The sequence below is a fragment of the Pseudonaja textilis genome, chromosome 3 (genome assembly GCF_049901715.1).
Source record: "Pseudonaja textilis isolate UNSWEBS1 chromosome 3, rPseTex1.2, whole genome shotgun sequence".
Classification (NCBI taxonomy): domain Eukaryota; kingdom Metazoa; phylum Chordata; class Lepidosauria; order Squamata; family Elapidae; genus Pseudonaja; species Pseudonaja textilis.
The window spans coordinates 181,406,486-181,426,528 of NC_141992.1; the positions used below are offsets into that span (position 1 = coordinate 181,406,486).

At 36.1% G+C, this 20,043-nt stretch overlaps 1 protein-coding gene across 1 annotated transcript in view; it reads right to left on the reverse strand.

Annotated features, from left to right (window-relative positions):
* Positions 1 to 2,993: 2,993 nt before the first annotated feature.
* Positions 2,994 to 20,043, reverse strand: part of CSMD3 (CUB and Sushi multiple domains 3) — a 646,074-nt gene continuing 629,024 nt past the window's right edge. Inside the window, exons 68-70 of the mRNA XM_087931634.1 lie at positions 19,757 to 19,844; positions 15,310 to 15,445; positions 2,994 to 5,915 (exon numbers count right to left, since the gene is read on the reverse strand). Of these exons, the coding sequence (XP_087787760.1) occupies positions 5,756 to 5,915; positions 15,310 to 15,445; positions 19,757 to 19,844 (384 nt within the window). The 3' untranslated portion in view covers positions 2,994 to 5,755. The remainder of the gene's footprint in view (positions 5,916 to 15,309; positions 15,446 to 19,756; positions 19,845 to 20,043) is intronic.

The following is a 20,043-nucleotide window of genomic DNA, read 5'->3' on the forward strand; positions in this document are numbered from 1 at the left end:
TTCTATACCAGTGATGGGATTCAAAAATTTTCCTACTAGTTCTCTGGGCGTAGCATGTCTTGGTGGGCGTGGCTTGGTGGGTGTGCCAGGAGAAGGATATTGTAAAATCTCCATTCCTACCCCACTCCAGGGGAAGGATACTGTAAAAATTTTATTCCCACTCCATGCCAGGGCAAAATCTCCATTCCCTCCTCACTCCTGGGGGAAGGTTACAGCAAAATCTCCATTCCCGCCCCACCACACTAATCTGCTTTCCAGCTCTGTTCTCCTGCTCAGGGCAACAAAAGAAGACCCAACCAATCAGATGGGACTTGGGAGATAGAGAATAGATGGGGGCAGGGGAAGTCAGAGGTGGTATTTGCCAGTCCTCCAAACTGCTCAAAATTTCCACTACCGGTTCTCCAGAACTGGTCAGAATCTACTGAATACTACCTCTGTTCTACATGTTAGCAAATGATTTTAACAAGAATAGAAATTGCTTTCCTACCTATTTAAAATAATTTAGAAAGCTGGATTTATGTTCAAAGAAGCAACTTTTTCAGCCTATTTGGTTATTTATTTTCTTTCAAGTTTATGAACAGTTTTTTTAAAGAAAATCTTTCAATTGGATATCTTACTTTTACATAGCCAAAAATATAGGTAGATACTAAACCAAGGTATTCAAAGACTATCTGAAAGTGCCAATATTTTTGGTTGAATTGTTTTTAGGCAACATTGCAGTGTACAAGTTCACATGACATGATGGATCAGGAAACAAATGTTTTGAGTTATTGGTTGTTCTTGATCAAAAAGGAAAAAAAATCTAAATTTTGATACTGTTGAAGACTCATTTTAAAACAGTTCTAAACCTATTTTCAATGCAATACAGAATGATGTATTATTATTCATACTTTTCAGGGTTCTGTTATAGTGATTTCAGCGGTGTCTACCGTATTTTTATAATTCTGAATCACCAGAATTTTGAAAGTAGCTGGCATACAAATGAACTCAAATATAATCCAATAAAAATATAAGCAATGACTTACTGTCTTAACCCACATTAGTCTGATCTCACAGGTGCCAACTAAGTGCTCGGTGAAAAACAGAAGTCAGCAGATGGCTTATAAAGAGCCATCAAAGCTAATATTGATTCACTTGACTTCCATGCATTGGTCCAACTCTTTACTGAAGTTGACCAAGCTACTAGACACTATGACGAGAACGCATGTTAAAGATCATCTAAAATCATACCAGTCAAAGAATATAGAATTTGGATGAGATAATACTAAAAATCTCCATGGACCGTTCTCATCCTGGACACTCATATTTCAAACTGTTACCATCAGGGAGGCATTATAGGTGTCTTAGAATGAGGACTAATAGATTGAGAAACAGTTTCTTTTTCAAGGCAGTGACTGTTTAGAAACAAACAGTGCATTTGTGATTTAGTCCTATTATTATTATTATTATTATTATTATTATTATTATTATTATTTACTCTGTAGTGTGATTGTGATGTGGTGTTTGGGGCACTGTGCTGGAGTAGCTTTCAAATTTCATTGTATTCATAGAATGCAATGACAATAAAAGTATTCTATTCTATAGAGGCAAATATCTCAGAGACATTTGAAATAACAAATGACAAAGACGTATTAAATCATATAAAACCAAACACATCACTAAAAGCTAAAAATCATAAGACTACATCTGATTTACTTTGGCCATGTCATGCATGCAAATTTATTGGAGAAGGCAATGATGCTAGCAATGGTTAGTGGACAAGAAGAAGGGGCAAAGAACACGCTGGCTTGATAACTTCAGAGAGTTCTCTGTTCATTATCCAAAATATAGAAGTCTAAACCAAACCATAATGATATTATATCAGCAGCAATTAGGAATACAAAACCATTTTTTTTACCAATCCTATTGTGATAGATCAAGTACGTTCAATAGATATTTCTTTTGTACTATATGCATATGCATATTTACGTTAGATATGAATTATATATTTTTTATTTTAAATGATCAGAAAAACTAGGCAGTATAAATAATGTTTTCTCCAAATAACAATGATTTTATCTTTATCATCTTATTAGTTTATCATTTTGAAATTTTTACAGACTGACAAATTACTATTTCCAATTCCATTTTTCCTACCCCTGGCAAAATTGGTTTGGTTGCTAGGAACTGTAACATCATCAACAAAAGATATGTCACAAGTTGTGTTTAAACACCTATAATTCCCAGTTCAGATGAAAGCAGAAAAGCATGAAATTCCTATGCTTTCATGTATGAAATTATCCATTAATTATCTTCCATGGCATTCCCTCCCCCCCCCCGCTTTTTTTTACAACCCTGTAATCCTTTAATTTGGGGTGGAATGGAACTGAGCATTTAGTGGCCAAATGCCTTTCCTGACATCTACACAGAGTTTGTAGCAGATATTTTCTCTTTGTTCCTTAATAGAGAAACATCTGCTGCTGCCTAGGATTGAACTCTCAACCTTCCTTATGGGAGGCTAGTGCCTTCACCACTATGCCACCACTAAGCCACTCTATTATCTTCCATAGCATTAAAAAAACATGAAATTCTTATGATCTTTCATATCATAAAAGATGACAATTTAGATATTCTGTATTATTTAACTTCATTTGAATTAAATCACAAAAGGGTGTTATTGTAGAAAGTATAGATCTAATTTTACAGTTCCCGAATACAGCTCTATACTACTGCATTCATTTTGCTAAGCTTGAGGAACAGTTTATTGATCTCAATCAATTCAATAATGGATCTTTACTTAGAGCTAGAAGTGAACATATTGTAATTCATGGCATTATTTAGAAATCTGCAGATAATTTATACTGGATGAAAATATAGTCATTTTATTAATTGCTTCTTTGTATTTAATGATAGAATCTATAATCAGTGTTTACTAACCGGAATCTTTTCTATTTTCAGACATAACTGAAAATCTTTACAGTATTTTTATACTTAGCAAGCAATTCAAACACACATATACAAAATACACAAACACACAATAGCAAGAAAATGCTATGTTCTCCAAAAACTCGTAGTGTGTGGCCAATGAATTTGACTTCACTCCAAGTTCTGCAGCTGTTATGATTCTAAATCTTTTATAAAACACACTTCATATTATAAAAGCAATTATCCATTTTTATTTGTTTACATTGCACTGAAAATTTACATCATACTTTTACAAATCCCCTTTTTTTCATAAAAATAGACTTCTTTACAAAAGTGTATGCATTAATATAAGAGGAGTAGCCAGTTGCAGAAGAAACAAGATTTTAAACAAGGTCACAAATATTAACCATAACAGTAATGAATGAATCATCATTATTGCAATCATTTGAATAAACCAGAATAAATAACAAATTGATGGTATAAAATATAAAAATGGCATTCTTTTAGTAGAAGACAGTATCTGGAAAGATGGGTACGATTTTCAAAAGAAAATGGTTTATAAGAAATTCATTAAACATTATAGAAATCCAAGCAGTAGTTCTTGGTTTAATACAGATTGGAGGATGGAAATGGGAAACTTGTGATCCTTTGGGGGCAATAGGCACTCTCTTATTACATTAATAAAAATTACTTTTTATTCCCATAGAGATGTTCATATCTGAGAAAAGAATATTTCCAGATAATTCACACCAGCTAATGTACAGCATTGATGAGTTCAAAATCATTTCATGCTATCAAAGGAAGACAATGAACTCTGATGTGGACATTACTCAAACCATATTTTGATAATTCAGTTATAAAGCTCCAGTCTGAACTAAAATTGTATTATTTTATATGAGAATGAAACAGGTAGATGGAATCTCAAATCTGACAGAAGAAAGTATGATTTGGAGAAATGAGTGTATTCATTTCTGTACTGTAATTTATATTGTATACTGCCGTGGAACAAGTGTAATTTAAGGTTTAACTCCACAACATAAATTCTAAAGTACATTCGAAAACAAACTTTCCCAAATTAATATGAAGCAGAATTTGTTGAACCTTAAAACAGTTAGGAAAATAACCTCCTGATTGGAATTAAACAGACCCATTCAATTGTAATTGATTGTACTTTGGCTTAATAGGCTTGTGAACTGGATTATAGAGCCTTCATTTAAAATATTTGTGTTGGCAGCACCCTTTGTACCTATAGTGGCATTGCTTTGGCACAAAATTCAGTGCACTTACTGAAACTCATTATTTCTTGGCACACAGCATATAATAGTGACACAACCATTGTAATGCTAAAATTACCTTCTTCCATACAGAATGTATATTATAAAATTGACAAAAAATTGGCACAAATTTACATTTGTGGGTAAATCATAGGCTAAATTTAAGAATCAGGCAAATTCACAACAGATTCCTTATACAAAATGATAGAAGTTGGTGGTGATTTTTTTTTTTACCAAGGCAAGGATTGCAGATGCAAGGAAATTAAAAAGGAAATTATTATTATTTCTTAATTAGGGTAAATGACTCCTGAAATCATGTACTTCTCAGTAAAGAGAGTGCAACGCTAAGAGATTAACCCCTAATCCAGGAATCTGTGTACACTGTAATATGATGCAGAAAGATTGTGGGTTTTCTTCTGTGGGACAAAAAAATTCAGAAGCATATTCCATAAAATGCGTATCATGCTGTTTCCCTGTCTTAGAACAGGAAAGCTCTGGAAATTTTGAGAAATGCATCAAAGGCATTGATGAGCTGAAATCTATATTTTTGTGACTGCAGGTTGATGGCACCATGAGGATCACATCTATCTCCAGCATTTAATGCAGTGTAGAAACAAAACTGATGAAGTGGATGATAGAGTGAGATGGGAAATGTACCATTTAGTCACCTTCATTGTCTAGAAGTGTGATGCTACTCTAATCTGCCATTTGTTCACTTGGAGAAAATTGAATTACTGGGAAAAGGAGGGGCAGTATGAAATTTATATACTTTTGCAATAGATCTTAGCAACCAAGATAATTGTAGTTGTGGCAGTTTTCAAATCTTATTCTTTCGCTGACAAATTGATCACTATTGGGACAGATAACACAAAGGAAAAGAAAAGATGCTTGCATGACAAGAACAACAAAGCAGGGGATGAAACTCGTGAATTAAAAGAATCTGAGACCAGACAATTAATTATCCCATTGTGGCTCAGAAATAATGGGTTGTGCTTGCAAGCTTAAGCACGTTAATGATCATGGCATAATCTTAGAAATTCATAGTGAAGAGGAAGAGAGGAGAGGAAAATATTATTAAAGACCAGATATGATGGAATGGTTTTGCCTGTGACTATTAAAGAGATGCCATAGTCTCTTGCTGTCTCCTGTAAATATAACTCTTAATTCCTATCACATATTAATTTGTTCTTTGAAATCCAGTCCCTCTAGCAGTTTATAAAGCACAGACGTACTGATAGTGGATGCTCCTCCATTATATGCAAATATGTTATTATTTTATTTTATTATTTTTTTTAGAATAATCTTCTTTTTTTAAAAAAGCAAATAAACTGTGAATAAGCACTCATGGAGTGCAGCAGACGTTCTGTAAAATACTCCACAGTAACCATGAAGTCAATATATATTTATGAAAAAAAGAAACCCACTCTAGTCTCTGTCTCATCCTCAGGAGAAGGTGATCCAGGAGATCCTGAAAAAATGTGCTTTTCTTTTCTTTTTTCTTTTAAAAACCAGTGAATGATAAGTCCATTATGACTGCATTTCAATCTTCAAACCACTGCAGTCAGGTCATCGCAATGTTATACCATTGTGCAAACTGTGTTCAGGTTTGGATCAAATCGCACAGCCTTCCCTTCGACGGACTTTGTGTTGGTGTCATACATGGGGTTTTCAAATGCAGCTTGTCCATTGTTATTTTCATGTACAGAGCAACCAGTGTACTGTGTTTTCGGTGCAGTTCTGTGGCAAATGGCAGAAAAACAGAAGATTGAATCAAATGATTATTGCAATTACAAATCAGCATATATAAACAGAAAATTACTTTCACAATCATCCAGGTCATGGTTGTCCCTATTTTGACCTAGGCTTCATAAAATTATGAAACAGACTCCTTGACCTGACAACCCTCCCCCTCCTTCTTTTTTTTTTGAGGCTAATGTGAATTCCTATCATTCACATCCAGCAAAGTGCCGACAAACAGTTTTTCAAGGGTGAATTATAACCACAGACCTTATCAGGCTTGGAGAGTTTCCATGCCGATAGCTTACAAGTGCAAGGCTGTACAAGAAAATACTTGGCAAGGAGTCTCTGAGAGTCATGAACAAATCTTCACACTAATTAAATGAACTATTTGTTTCCTGAAAACACCAATCCCCTTTCACTCCTCTTTATTCCCTATGGAAGGGGCTATTCACCATCCACCTGTGCCTTTACTCCTGAATAGACCCTTGTTCCTTAACTGTTCCCTTCTCCTGGTAGCTCTGCACATACACACATCAGAAACAGGCTCCAGCTGTTCTTCTACCCCACTGATCTCTGACTCCAAAGGCTGCTGATAACTGTCAGATGGCCCTGGCCCCATCTCTGCCTCCGATGCAGAACACTTTGTCAGAGCTTTCCCCAGACTCCAGGATTGGCCCATGTTATCCCCAACCTCCTCATTGTCCAAATCTTCCGACAGCTCCGCTGGCCACTGGTGGGCCACAACAGTCTCAAAGGAACTTCTTCAAAAGGCAATTGGACTTTTGGGGGGCTTTTTTTCCCCAGTTGAAAATGTTTTGCTTTTCATCCAAGAAGCTTCTTCAGAATTTAGATGGAAAATGGTTAAGCCCTTCTTGTTGACATACCAGGGACTGTGACTGTCTGCAGCTTTGGTCTGTGCTTTCTCATTGGAGAGCCCCAATCACTGTGAAGCTGCCTCGGAGGGGTGGCAGAGTAAGGGGAAGCTGCCAGCCAGGTTGAGGGGAGCTGTATCCACCCGCCCTGGGCTAGGCAATTTTTTCCCCTGAAGATGACCGAGCAGTGGTCTAAAATGGCCACCCTGAAGAGGAGGACTTAGCTGGACTAAGATTTGTGCAGGAGAGAAGAAAGAGGTGGACATATAAGAACAGGGCAACTTGGTGCAACAATTAATTAAAAAGTACTCCAGGATGGTATTTTAAGAATTTGTATGAAAGAATAAGAAAGCGGCAGATTTTTAAAGGGAAAGGAAAAAAAATTGAAAATATCTTTGACAGCTGAGCAGGGCTTCGAACCAGGATTGGAAGAAGCCGGAACAAGATACCCAAACAAATTGAATTAAAATGCATTGCTAACAAACAGGAACAATTTAAAGCTGGACTTAGGAGTTTTCAAAAAGAAGGGGGAAATATTTAAATTGATGATTTTATTGGTTTGGAATACCAAGGTTTGGGAAGCCTGGAACAATAAAACGGGGGTGGGGGGAGGTGAGGACATTGTATTACGGAGAGTGCCACCTGGTGGACAAAAATTTAAGCTAAAAAGTTCCTATTTCTCTATGAATCAGTTCTGATACAATGAAAAGGAAATATTGAATCAATATAACAAGTACCTTAAAAAGTGAAAATTGAATTAGAACAAAAGAAACAATATGGATTGCTGGACTGATTGGTGATTTTGCTATAAAATCAGTTGTTAACCCAGAAAGTTTGAAGAAGAAAAAAGAAAAAGATTGGTGATTGGTGGATTTTAATAACTATAAGATATGTAACGATGATATCTCTGTGGGATCTAAAAATGGAACTTAAAAATTTGAAAGAACTACTTTATGCAAGAGGTGAACTATGGAAAAAAGCTATGGAAATGGCGATTGAAGAATATGAAGAAGAAACCTCAGACAAGGAGGAGTTAGTTCAAGAAGAAGCCATCTTAAATAGACAATCAACACAAAGAACACGACAAAGAAAAGGAAAAGAAGGGGGGTTAAAAATTGGAGACTTAAAAAAGTAACTAAAATGGGGAATATTTATAAAAACCGGAAAGAAAGAAATAGCATACTTAAACCACTGAGGTGACACCCCAAACTAGTAAAAAGAGAGGGGAAATTTATGTTTTGTTTTATGTGAAAAGCTTGTATTAATCTAGACTTTATGAAAAGGATATGCGATGGAATTGCAAATTTGACAAGATAAAAAAGATTTAAAAGGGAATAAGTATGAAGATATGGAAACTATTAGTGATTTAAATGAGAAAAGAGTACTTTGGAAAAGGCAACGTTTAAAAGAAATGTTAAGGCTTAAGAAACACATTTAAAATAAATTGAAAAGAATTGAGAAGATGTTTAGAATGAGAGTAATATTAATGAATAGCATTAACTTGCCTGCTCCTTTTCTTATATAAAAGTTGAGAGGTAAAATGAGAAAAGAGTACTTTGGAAAAGGCCACGCTTAAAAGAAATGTTGATGTTTAAAAAATATATTTGAAATAAATTGAAATGAATTGAGAAGATGCTTAGAATGAAAGTAATATCACTTAACAGAATTAATGTGTTTGTTTCTTTTCTTATGTAAAAGTTGAAATGGAGAAGTAATAATAGAATTAAGTAAAAATGGTCAAGACAAAATGTTGAATGTAAAAATGAATATATAATTACTGTCATATTTACATGTAAAAGTGGTGACTCGGAAATATGTTGTGCACCGAAAAGAGCTTTTTTTATGTTGTTTTGGAAAAATTGAATAAAACTTGTTTTAAAAAAAAGAATTTGGATGAAAAATGAAATGTTTTCAAAGAAAGGAAAAAACCAAGAAACTCCAGTTGTGCCTTTTGGAAAAGCACCTTTGGGACAATTGTAGTAAAATAATGTTATAATTTTGCTTCCAAGAAAATGTGTTTCAAGAAAAAAGATGCTTCTTTGGGAGCCTCTAATCATGACTGGAAGATATATTTCAGGAAGACAGAAACAGATTAGATCATCTTTCAGTCACCCTGGCCTACAATGCTCTCCCCCTCTTTTCTAGTTTTAATGTGGCACTTTCCCATTCAACTAACACAATCCTTGCAAGACAGACCATCAGAGGTAATTTTAAATAAGTACCTTACTCCTTTTTGGGTACTTGAGGTTCTGGCAAACATAGCCTCTGTGATCAATGGATTTTACAGCCAACCATTTGTTTGACAGCAGAACTGGAGTTCATTCACCGTGCCAGACAATCAACCCTCCCAGTTTTCCTAACAATTTCATCAGACTTAGCAGCAGATCCCTAAACTACAGGGCTTGGGGAAATGATAAAAGTTGTATGTTTGTGTATGCATGTATAAAAAAGACACCACTTAGTCACCACTGATAGGTAAGCCTATCCATCAGCACTAGTAGAGAATACAAGGAGAGTTTGATTCAGAGGGTTGGAAAAGTGTAGTTTTTGATAAATGTGCATCAGCCTTCTGGAAAACAAGTGGACATGTGTCAAAAATACACCCCTATATAGGGATTAGCTGTCACAGGAGCACATCTTCTGCCAACCATAGATCATTGTCCCGCTCCCCTCCACTTAACCTACCAAGAGAAGTGTGGAAGGTAATGTTTTGCTGTCTTCTGCATCTCTTACCCTGGGTGGCAAGAAAATGGGAAGAGAAAGTAGGGGATAATGGCTCCTTTAGTGCCAATTTGGTAATCCTAAAATTGCTCCATGGGCTTGGAGAATTGATTGCAGACAATCTGGCACCTAAAGAGGCATTTTCTAGCCAGCCTCTCTCCTCTCCTTTTGCAGACAGAATCTCTCCTCTGCCACGTAGCAGAATGGAGATGCAAAATGCAGGCAGCAAATTTTTAGATATAGATATAGATAGATATAGAGATATAGATATAGATATAGATATAGATAGGAGCCCCTATGGGATCACCACTGTCACCCGTCATTGCAAACCTGTTCATGGAAGAATTCGAATCCAGAGCCCTGGCTAACGGCACCCACAAACCCATCGATGACACATTTGTGATTTGGCCCCATGGAAAAGAAAACCTAAACAATTTCCTAACACACCTAAACAGCACACACCCCAAAATCAAGTTCACCATGGAAACAGAAACAAACAAACAACTACCATTCCTAGATGTAGTAATCTACAAAAAAACAGATGGCGCACTAGGACACACCATATACCAGAAGAAAACAGACACCAAACGCTACCTCAACGCCCAATCCCACCACCACCCAGCACAGATAAACTCCGTGGCCAAAACACTAATCGCCAGAACCAAATGCCTGGCAGACAAGACACACATAAAGACTGAACTATGCACCCTGACTAAAGTACTGACAGCCAACGGCTTCCGCAAAAGCAAAATCACTAGCTTGATACACAAAAGACATAATGGAGACCTAGAAGATGAACAGACCTATGGAACAGCTGTCCTGCCCTACATAAGAGGTACTACAGACAAAATCAGTAAGATACTACACAGGCATCACATCAAGACTGCCTTCAAAACAGACAGAAAAATAGCAGCCATCCTTAGAAACCCCAAAGATAAAATTGACCTGGAAAACCAAGGCATATACGAAGTCCCCTGTGCATCATGCCTGGCCACATACATTAGACAGACCAATAGAAGAATAAGTACCCACCTGGATGAACACAAAAATGCAGTAAAAAAGCTGGAACACACTTCCTCACTAGTCCAACACATGAAAGCCACAGGTCATAGCATCAACTTCAATGGCACCAAAACCCTAGCCACTATAGAAAACCCCAGCCACAGAATTATCAGAGAAGCCATAGAGATTGAAAAAAGACCTGAAAGCATGAATAGAAGAGATGATTCCATCAGTCTGTCAATTATTTGGAAGCCTGCACTCACAAACAAAAAAATATCCACACCACAAGCTAGGCAAACATCTGGGCAAAAACAGATCCCCCCTGATACCTCCAGCTCAGACACACCCAACCAGGAACCCAGATGAAACCTAGCTTCCTAAGAAATGATAGCTGTCCATTTACTTGGAGCCAAGCTGCACTAAAAGCCTCCAATAAAGGAACACAATGTTGCCAGCCAACCAAGACAAAAAAAGCCACAAAACAGACAGAAGATATTAGAAACACCAATCAAGCAGAACACAGCAAACTCCAAGACCAATAAACACAAACCAAGACTCCCAACCAATCAGGATGAAGAAAAAACCATTCTGGCACAGCAGTAGGCTAGCCCCAAATTTAAAACTGAAACAACTGTAAAAGTCTGACTCACAGATGAACACAATACAGAAGCCTGATGATAGCAGATGAGATTCTGCTGAAACGTTGCTACAACTTTAAAAGCACAACTATAATGATGTGGGAAAATACTCGAACTAAGCTGAATACCATATATATATATTTATACCATAACAATACACACACACACACACACACACACACACACACACAAACACACACACACATATGGTATTCAGCTTTGTTTGGGTATTTTCCCACATCATTGTAGTTGTGCTTTTAAAGTTGTAGCAACGTTTCAGCAGAATCTCATCTGCCATCATCTGGCTTCTGGATTGTGTCCATCTGTGGACATTGCTACAACTTTAAAAGCACAACTACAATGACGTGGGAAAATACCCGAACAAAGCTGAATACCATACATGTAAGTACCCGCGAAAACTTAAGAAAATATATATACATATACATATACATATACATATACATATACACATACACATACACACACACACACACACACACATAAATATAAATATAAATATATGTTTATTTTTGGATGAAAAGGATGTCTCTCTCAAAAATCCTGCATCCAGATTATAAAAATTTTTATGGATAAGAATCAACATCAGCAGTCCAATTCTGATACACCAGAAACCAGTTAATAAGGCAGTGTTTGGTTAAAAAATGTTGCTTACATCTTGCCCAAGTCAAAAAAAAAATGTAATAGTTATGTGCAGGCATCAACAATAGCAAAGTACTTCTCTGCACTTCCCATATGGTACATCTCAATAAAGCTTCCCAGACGCGAAGGAAAGTTTCTACTTGATCCCTGATCTGATATGACTAAGCTGAAGAAAAGTCAGACATGGCTAAACTAAAGCTTCAAAAGATTCTGTTTTATATTCTCTGTAAGCTATCACTTGCTGACTGGATGACTGTACAGAATGTGCAGTTACAATCCTGATTCTGCCTAGCACAGTCATATAGCTTAGAGGAAGGATTCTTAGCAAGTGTATTGATCAAAGCCATACCTGAGATACTGGATTTCAGGAGATTTTTATTATTATTTATTAGTCAAATTTATATGGCTGTCCATCTCATGGATAGTGAGTCTGGGCAGCATATAACAATACAATAAAGATTGTTCCAGGTCTATAAAGTATTAGATGATTGCATTTGATGATGTTAGAAAAAGCTTGTTAGATAATTCTGAGGTATTAGAAATGTGTAGATCTCAAATGAAAAGCACAGAATAACTTTGTCTTTTATTCATTTTGCTGCAGTGCAAAAAGAATATTATATCAATAGCACTTAGCAGTTGCCTTTAGACTTTACAGCACTCTCCAAGGCGTTTACAATGTCATCATATTAATCCCAATAATCTGGGTCCTCATTTACCAACTTGGAAGGATGGAGACTCAACCTTGAGTTGGTTGGGATCAAATTCTTGGCAGTGGGCAAAGATACCCTGCAGTACTGCATTCTAATCACTAAGCCACCATGGCCTCATTATTTTATATTCTACAGTAGATCTGCACATTTTAATGTGGAAGCTTACATTTATAAACATTAGCCTACCTCATTACTCATATCTGATAGGATTCAAATGTTCACAAAAACACACAAGATTTTATATGAACTGGAAGAAGATCGATCAAAGGATCTTGACATTGGTTTAGGTATTTTATGCACAACTATCTCCCAGGTGAGAACAGTAGGATAAATCTTGGACAAAGTCTGTAATGACAGCATAAATTGATAGGAGCTGAATTGCCAATGATGGTTTATGCAACAGCTGTCTGTAATAAAACTATTCATGGCGCTTATAGCTGATGTAAGATAAATGATACAAGGAATACAATTCACAATACTGTACATGTCAAAAACGAAATATAGGCAATATGTGAAGTACACAGCAAAGCCATTATTACTGCAGTGTTTCAAGGCATCAGGACATTTGAATATGTTGCTTCTCTCTAAAGGGCAGTAATTTACGACAGTTGCAAAAACTGAAAGTAAAGGTATAATGTGAAACAATGACCTTATCTATGAAGCATCTCTGACAGTTTTGAAAGGAAGTTAATGTAGATGGGATACTTTTCATAAATGACTTTATTATGAAGAAAGTAATAAGATGTTCAAAGGGTAAATAGTTCAGCTGCGTCATAAGAGTACAGACTGGTCAACACCATTTAGATGTTCTTTTCACTTTTCAAATGTGTTCCCATTAATGGGAAGATAGACAGTAAACGTTTAGAGTGGGCTTTTGTCATCAAGTACAGGGTTTTCTAGATGGTTCCTGCAAACCACGTGTTTAAACAATTAAATAAAACTTAAAACTTAACAGTCATAGCAGAGTAAGTGTGCTGGGAAACATTAATTAGAGAACACTCCAATTGCAAAAGGAGAAAACAATATTTCTATTTCCAAACCAACCATTAAAGACATTGGATTTCATTGCCAATGGAAAATATGGCCTCAGTTGGCATTGGAAAAATGCCCAATGCTCTGCTTCTGTGTTCTGTAGAGAATATTTATTTCAAACCATTTTGTACTGAGTTTCTTGGGGAAAGAAACAATCAGAACTGAAGGCACAACTATAGGGAAGAGCAATGGCAGTTCATGGATCATGCTGAAGAGAAAAGTGGTGATGATGGCGTCTATAGCTAAACCAACTATTAACATCCTTCTGCATTTACAGAGGGGTTCAATTAAGATCAGGAGAGGTATCAATGCCACTCTATAAAGCCTTCGTAAGACCACACCTAGAATACTGCAGCCAGTTTTGGCCGCTACACTATAAAAAGATCTTGAGACTCTAGAAAGTGTGCAGAGAAGAATAACCAAGCTGATTAGGGAACTGGAGGCTAAAACATACAAAGAACAGTTGTAAGTACTTGGCATGGTTAGTCTAGTGAAGAGAAGGACTAGGGAAGATATAATAGCAGTGTTCCAATGTTTGAGGGACTGCCACAGAGAGGAGGAGGTCAAACTATTTTCCAAAGCACCCGAAGGCCAGACAAGGAATAATAGATGGAAACTGATCAAGGAGAGATTCAACCTAGAAGTAAAGATTTTTTTTTTTCTGACAGTGAGAATAATTAATCAATGGAACAGCTTGCCTTCAGAAGTTGTGGGAGCTTTATAACTGGAGGCTTTCAAGAGAGACTGGACTTCCATCTGCCAGAAATGGTGTACAGTCTCCTGCTTGGGTGGCGGGGTTGGACTCGATGATCTACAAGGTCTCTTCCAACTCTGTTAATCTGTAAAGTAGTGATGGAAGACCTAGGCTCTTTCACCCTTGAAAACAAAGGAAAAAACTAACTTTGACCTGAAATTCTATTCTATGCTTCCTGGGAATAATTCTTGTGGCTTTTCAGGGGTCCATTCTCCAAGAACAGCTAATTGGATAATTGGAATTATAAGAAATAGTTGTGAGTCCCTAAAAGAAATATATTCCTCTGTCACTATGACCTGAACAAGATGAGATTGGTATGCACACAAACCTTGGTTAGGGTTGTGACTCAGCCTATTGATGTAGGTTATTATAATCTAGGATGAGTATTGTTTTTTCATGGTTGCTGTCCTAATCACAATTTGCTTTTCACTCAGAACAATTTGAAATATAAGATTTTTTTCCTTATTATTATGTAACATTTTAATCAGTACCTGAAAAGGGAGAGGTACATTATAAATACTTTTTGGGATGTATAAAATTTCTGTATTCTGCTGAGTTTCCTATATGCAATGTAAATTTTGATTTAAATATATATTATTTTTAATGCAAATTGGTAGCTTCCCTAAATGAATCTTTAGAGATATAGGTAGATTTGAGGCTGGATGAACCTAATGGGATTTCATAATTAGGTCCTCCCCACCCCACCCTCCAAATATAATACATTCTCCATACAGCCTATGTTCTATAAGCAATGATGATTGGAAAATGCCTGAACAATTGTCAAGATAAATAATGTAAATAATGAGTTGGTGGAAAATATGATTACTAAAGTATGTAACCCTAGGCATGAAGTACAAAGGAATGGGAAAATTTCAGAATTTTAATCTCTGATTTGTTTCAGATGATAGTTTTATTAAATCTCTCTCCCCCTCCCTACCCCTACCCCCTCCTATGTGTAATTATATATCACTGTGCATACAAAATAGATGTATATTCCCTTACCTTTGTTTATAAAGGTAAAATCCAAAGCCTGCTAAAATAAGGGCAAAAAAAGGCACGAGAATAGCAATGGCCACAGAACTGCTGTTTGTACCATGTGAATGGTTTAATGAATTTGATCCTTTAGACATATTAAGTCCTGTCAAAACAAAACAATAAAGATAAACATTATTTCTGTTACTACTGTCATGGGAAAATATGTATTCCAAATATTTAAAAATATTTATATATATAAATGTATATTATACAAAAGCACAATTTATTTATTTTCTATAATGCACTGGATGCTGCCTTGATTGGGCCATGTGACTGCACCACTATTTCCAATTATTTTGCAAACTAAACTAAGTGAAACCCATATATTTGAGAGTTCCTGCTCTTTCTAGCTGATAATCAAAATGGGAAGTCAAGTACTTTCAAAAACAAAAACAATTTATGACTGGCTTCAGATAAAAATCATCCTGGTTAAAATGAATCAAAATATTTGGTTTCTTTCCACCCAAGTAGTTTTGCAACAGCACTAGGATTACATCAAGTCATATTTATGCCCAGGGTTATTATCTAAATTAGGGAAAATTAAGTTATGAAGATAATTATTCATCTGCTTCTATTTGGTGAGGTTCTCCATGCCCAATGCCAGGTGCAGGAAACTGGCTTCAGCGCTTAATTTGTTCCTGGTTCCACACTTATAAGAGCAGGTTCTTTTGCAATCTATTAAAATTGCTCCCAGTTGAACAGCTTCCATAGCAAAATATAGTTCTTCTGCAAGAGATGCATCTGTTTGAAATGAACATATATAATTAACATCAGGGTGGTCAGAAAGTCAAACTACTGGCTTTGACTATACAATCAAAGCCATATACTTCTGATATGAAATATGCAATTTGGTTGTGTAATCATCCTCCATACTGACTATCTTAACCAGGTCCCACAATTATGCCTTGCAGGAAGAAAACAGTCAATTACTAGCTTGTACAAATTAAACACAACTGGCTAGATAACAACCTTGCCTAAGTTGTGATTAAAACATCTTTCTGTAAAAATCTTTATTTCTCTTCCTACAAGGGCAATTAAATGAAGTCCAATCAGTTCATGCATTCTTTGTCTTTTCAAACTTCTTCACAATTTTACAACTTCACCATTCTATTTCTGTCTTCCACCATGTTGAGTGTCTAACCATTTGTTTATTCATTTACTTACATGGTTCATGCTATCTGATTCCATCTGATGGAATGATGGCTAATATTTAAAAATATCATAAAAAGAACTCTTCCAAAAGTGAATATCCACAGCCAGAAAGAAAACAATATCCCAACAACCTTATAAGGAACAAAGGAAAAAATTGTGGGTTCTGCGTCCAACAAGTTGTTTTGCATTCAAAAAATGCCTGCTTCTTTGGCTAAATGGAAATGCTAGGTCTTAACTGCTTTCACGAAACCCAGAAGGGAATAAGGAGAGAATTTCAAAGCATAGGAATGCCATTTAAAAATATCATTTTCCTAGCTCTCATCAGATGACATTCTCAAACAGATGAGAATTTCCCAATCAGATAAGGATATTGCTTAAATGGGGAGACAAATATTGGTGAATATGATCCACAGCCACTTTTAAGGCTTTAACAGTCACAACCAACACCTTTAATTGTGTGTAGTAATCAACCTGCAACAAATGCCATTCCAAAGCAATAGAGTCACCCAAGTATGCATCCATCACTGTCCAGTCTACTGTATTTTGTACCAGTTGTACTGCCTAATGCTTGTTAAGAGTGTCCCCATGGCAGTGGTGAGATTCAAATTTTTTACTACCAGTTCTGTGGGTGTGGCAGGGGAAAGATGCTGTAAAATCTCCAGTCAGAGGTGGTATTTGCCAGTTTTCCGAACTACTCAAAATTTCTGCTACTGGTTCTCCAGAACCAGTCAGAACCTGCTGAATACCACCTCTGCCCCATGGGTTACAGTAATCCAAATGGAAGGTGACAACAGCAGAGGTGACTATTGAGTAGGACTTTCCAATCCAAATCACTACAGCTAGCAGACAAGTGTATGTAGGCCTTTCAAATCCAGGAACCATTGCAACTAGCGAACAAGCTGTAACTGTACATAGGCCTCTTGACCACAGATATCTGCTCCTAGAGCAGGAACTCTGAATCTAGGAGGAAGCCTAAGTTGCAGATTTCCTCTAACAGGAGAATTCCATGGCGAAGTCAGTTATGGACCAATCAAGGCAAAAAAAAATGTGAAAACCTATGCAAAAATAAACAATATGGATGCAGATTGTGTTTGCTTTTTAAATCTGTTATAAAGTGGGCTGGGTAATACTTAAAAATGCTCACACAGAAAGGGAGGGAAGATTACTGCCAAGATAACAAATTCTTCTTGGAAGACCATTCAGTTTGTGCTAAATGGGATTCTAATGCCTGAGGAATAAGTACACTTAGCAATACAAGTGTTCAATTAAGAAGGGAAAAAATGCTACTATACAGAAATTGACTCTAATAATTACAGTTTAATATTTTCTTTTACCCATTTCTCCTGTTTTTTAATATGCTTATGGATGCAGGCAATTATATTTTATTAGTACTTAGGAATTTGGAAGGAAAGGTAAGCAGACATGCACGTAGAGCAAAGCAAATCACATAAATTTCAAAATTCATCCCAGAGTTCTCTTTAAAAAGACTAATAAAAAAACATTATGTTTGGATAAGCAAAAGCATAAACCTAGACTTTATCATTTATGTTTGTAGGTTCTGAATCAGATACAGTAATTTGGGCTGCCACTATAGCATATTAAAATAGTTTTCATTTTTCATCTTTAGAGGAGAAAAATGGCAAACAATTTCACCTGCTTATACCCATTTAGCATCTGTCTGTCTGTCTGTCTGTCTGTCTATCTATCATGGTTTGCTGGCAGCAGGTGTGGACGGCTGAAGTCTTGGAGACCGAGGACTCAGATGAAGGGTTTACATGTGATGTAGGGATGAGGCCAGGACCATCAGGGAGTGGAATGCTGCCTTTGGAGATTGTGGAGGATGGCAGCAGTGATGAAGAGGTCCCCGAGAAGCCTCCACCCAGTGAGTGTGCACGCAGGGCTGCTTGAAGGAAAGAGCAGCTGTAGCAATACAAGCGACTCAGGGGTAAGGCTGCAAGGTAATGGCCCCTCCCTTAAGAGATAAAAGCCAGCTGAGAAACTGGAGTTCTTTGCAGGAAGCAAGAAGTTTTTGCACTCAAACCTGGTGGACATTGGGAATATCTTGGTTGGTGTTTGGAGGCTCTTTGTGTTTGAAAGTGTTCTTGGCAGCCTTGCACAACCTTGGCAAGGCTCGTTCTTATCAGAGACAATTAGTTTGAAACAGCCTTTTAACCATGAAGGAACAGAATTCATAAAGAATCATTAAAAGGTTTTGCTGTTACCTCTGTTTCGTGTTTGTTTCCTTGGAACAAGGTTTGGGTCAGAACATTCTATAACTATTCTATCTATCTATCTCACAGAAATGGTCTATCCCATGAGCACAAACTTTCTACAACAATTTAGAAGTGAGTAGATATCTGCTATAATGAAATTTTGAATAGCAAAATTGTAATTAAACTACTTAAGTACAGGAATAAATATAATATTTCAACAATATTGCACAATGAACAATGGAAATTGCTGGGAGAGAAGAATCTAAGAAAATTTCCGTTGTACATAACTAAGATGAAATAAAATATCATACCTTACTAGTACATTTAACTAATATTTGTACATTTAACTAATATCATACATATTAGTACATTTAACTAATATTTGGGACTATTCATAGTTTATAGTCTCAGTGTATCTAAATACCAGATGCTAGAAATCAGCAGAACTTTGGTTAAAAACATATCACTGACCATTATCTAATCTAACTAGGTTGCCCATCAAGAGAGTCTGTTGTATTGGCAAGGGGACAAGTAACAAAATGTGCATTTTAACATCATCATACAAACTCAACTGCTTTAGGCACATACTAACCCACTTGGTATTATGACATTACAATGCACATTTCTTATTTTGATGAAATCTTGAGTTGGCCATAGATACCCCTACTGTACTTTTGGTGACAACACAATCCCATTTTCCCATTTTCAAAATATTTTGGAGTCTAAACTTAAAATTAATTCAGTACAGTTTGGCTATGGGAAAAAGTGTCAGATATAAATATTTTCATTTTCCAGTCTATGGCTCAAATTAGTTTTTCTTGAAACTGTATCAGTGAATTTATCAAAAAAAGTCATTGATAATTCAAATGGAGTCAGTTATTGAGGCAAAGGATGTAGCATCACTCTTCCCAATCTTAAAATATTTCCACATTAAGTAAAAAATACACACATAGATTGCCTTCCAATATTTTATCAGAATCAATAAGTGTATGAAGGCTCCATTGGCTCATCCATGTTTGACTATGTCTAAATTAAAAGCATCAGCTCACCTAATCTTTGAAGTCCAAACTGACCATAATCTTTACCCTGAATAAATCCTTGAAAAACGTAAGTTGCACCATCAGGTTCTGCAGAAACCTATGTAGAATAATAAAAAGAAAGGTATGTAAAATTAATATGCATATGCATATTCATGGTAATAACTTGAAATACATATTAGATTCAATCTGGAAAAAAAATCTCTTTCACCATTCAGTTACTTATACACTTCGTTATTTTTCATGCTATTTGATTCATTTGATCTGGAAGTGATCAGTTGATTATATGTCATCAAGTC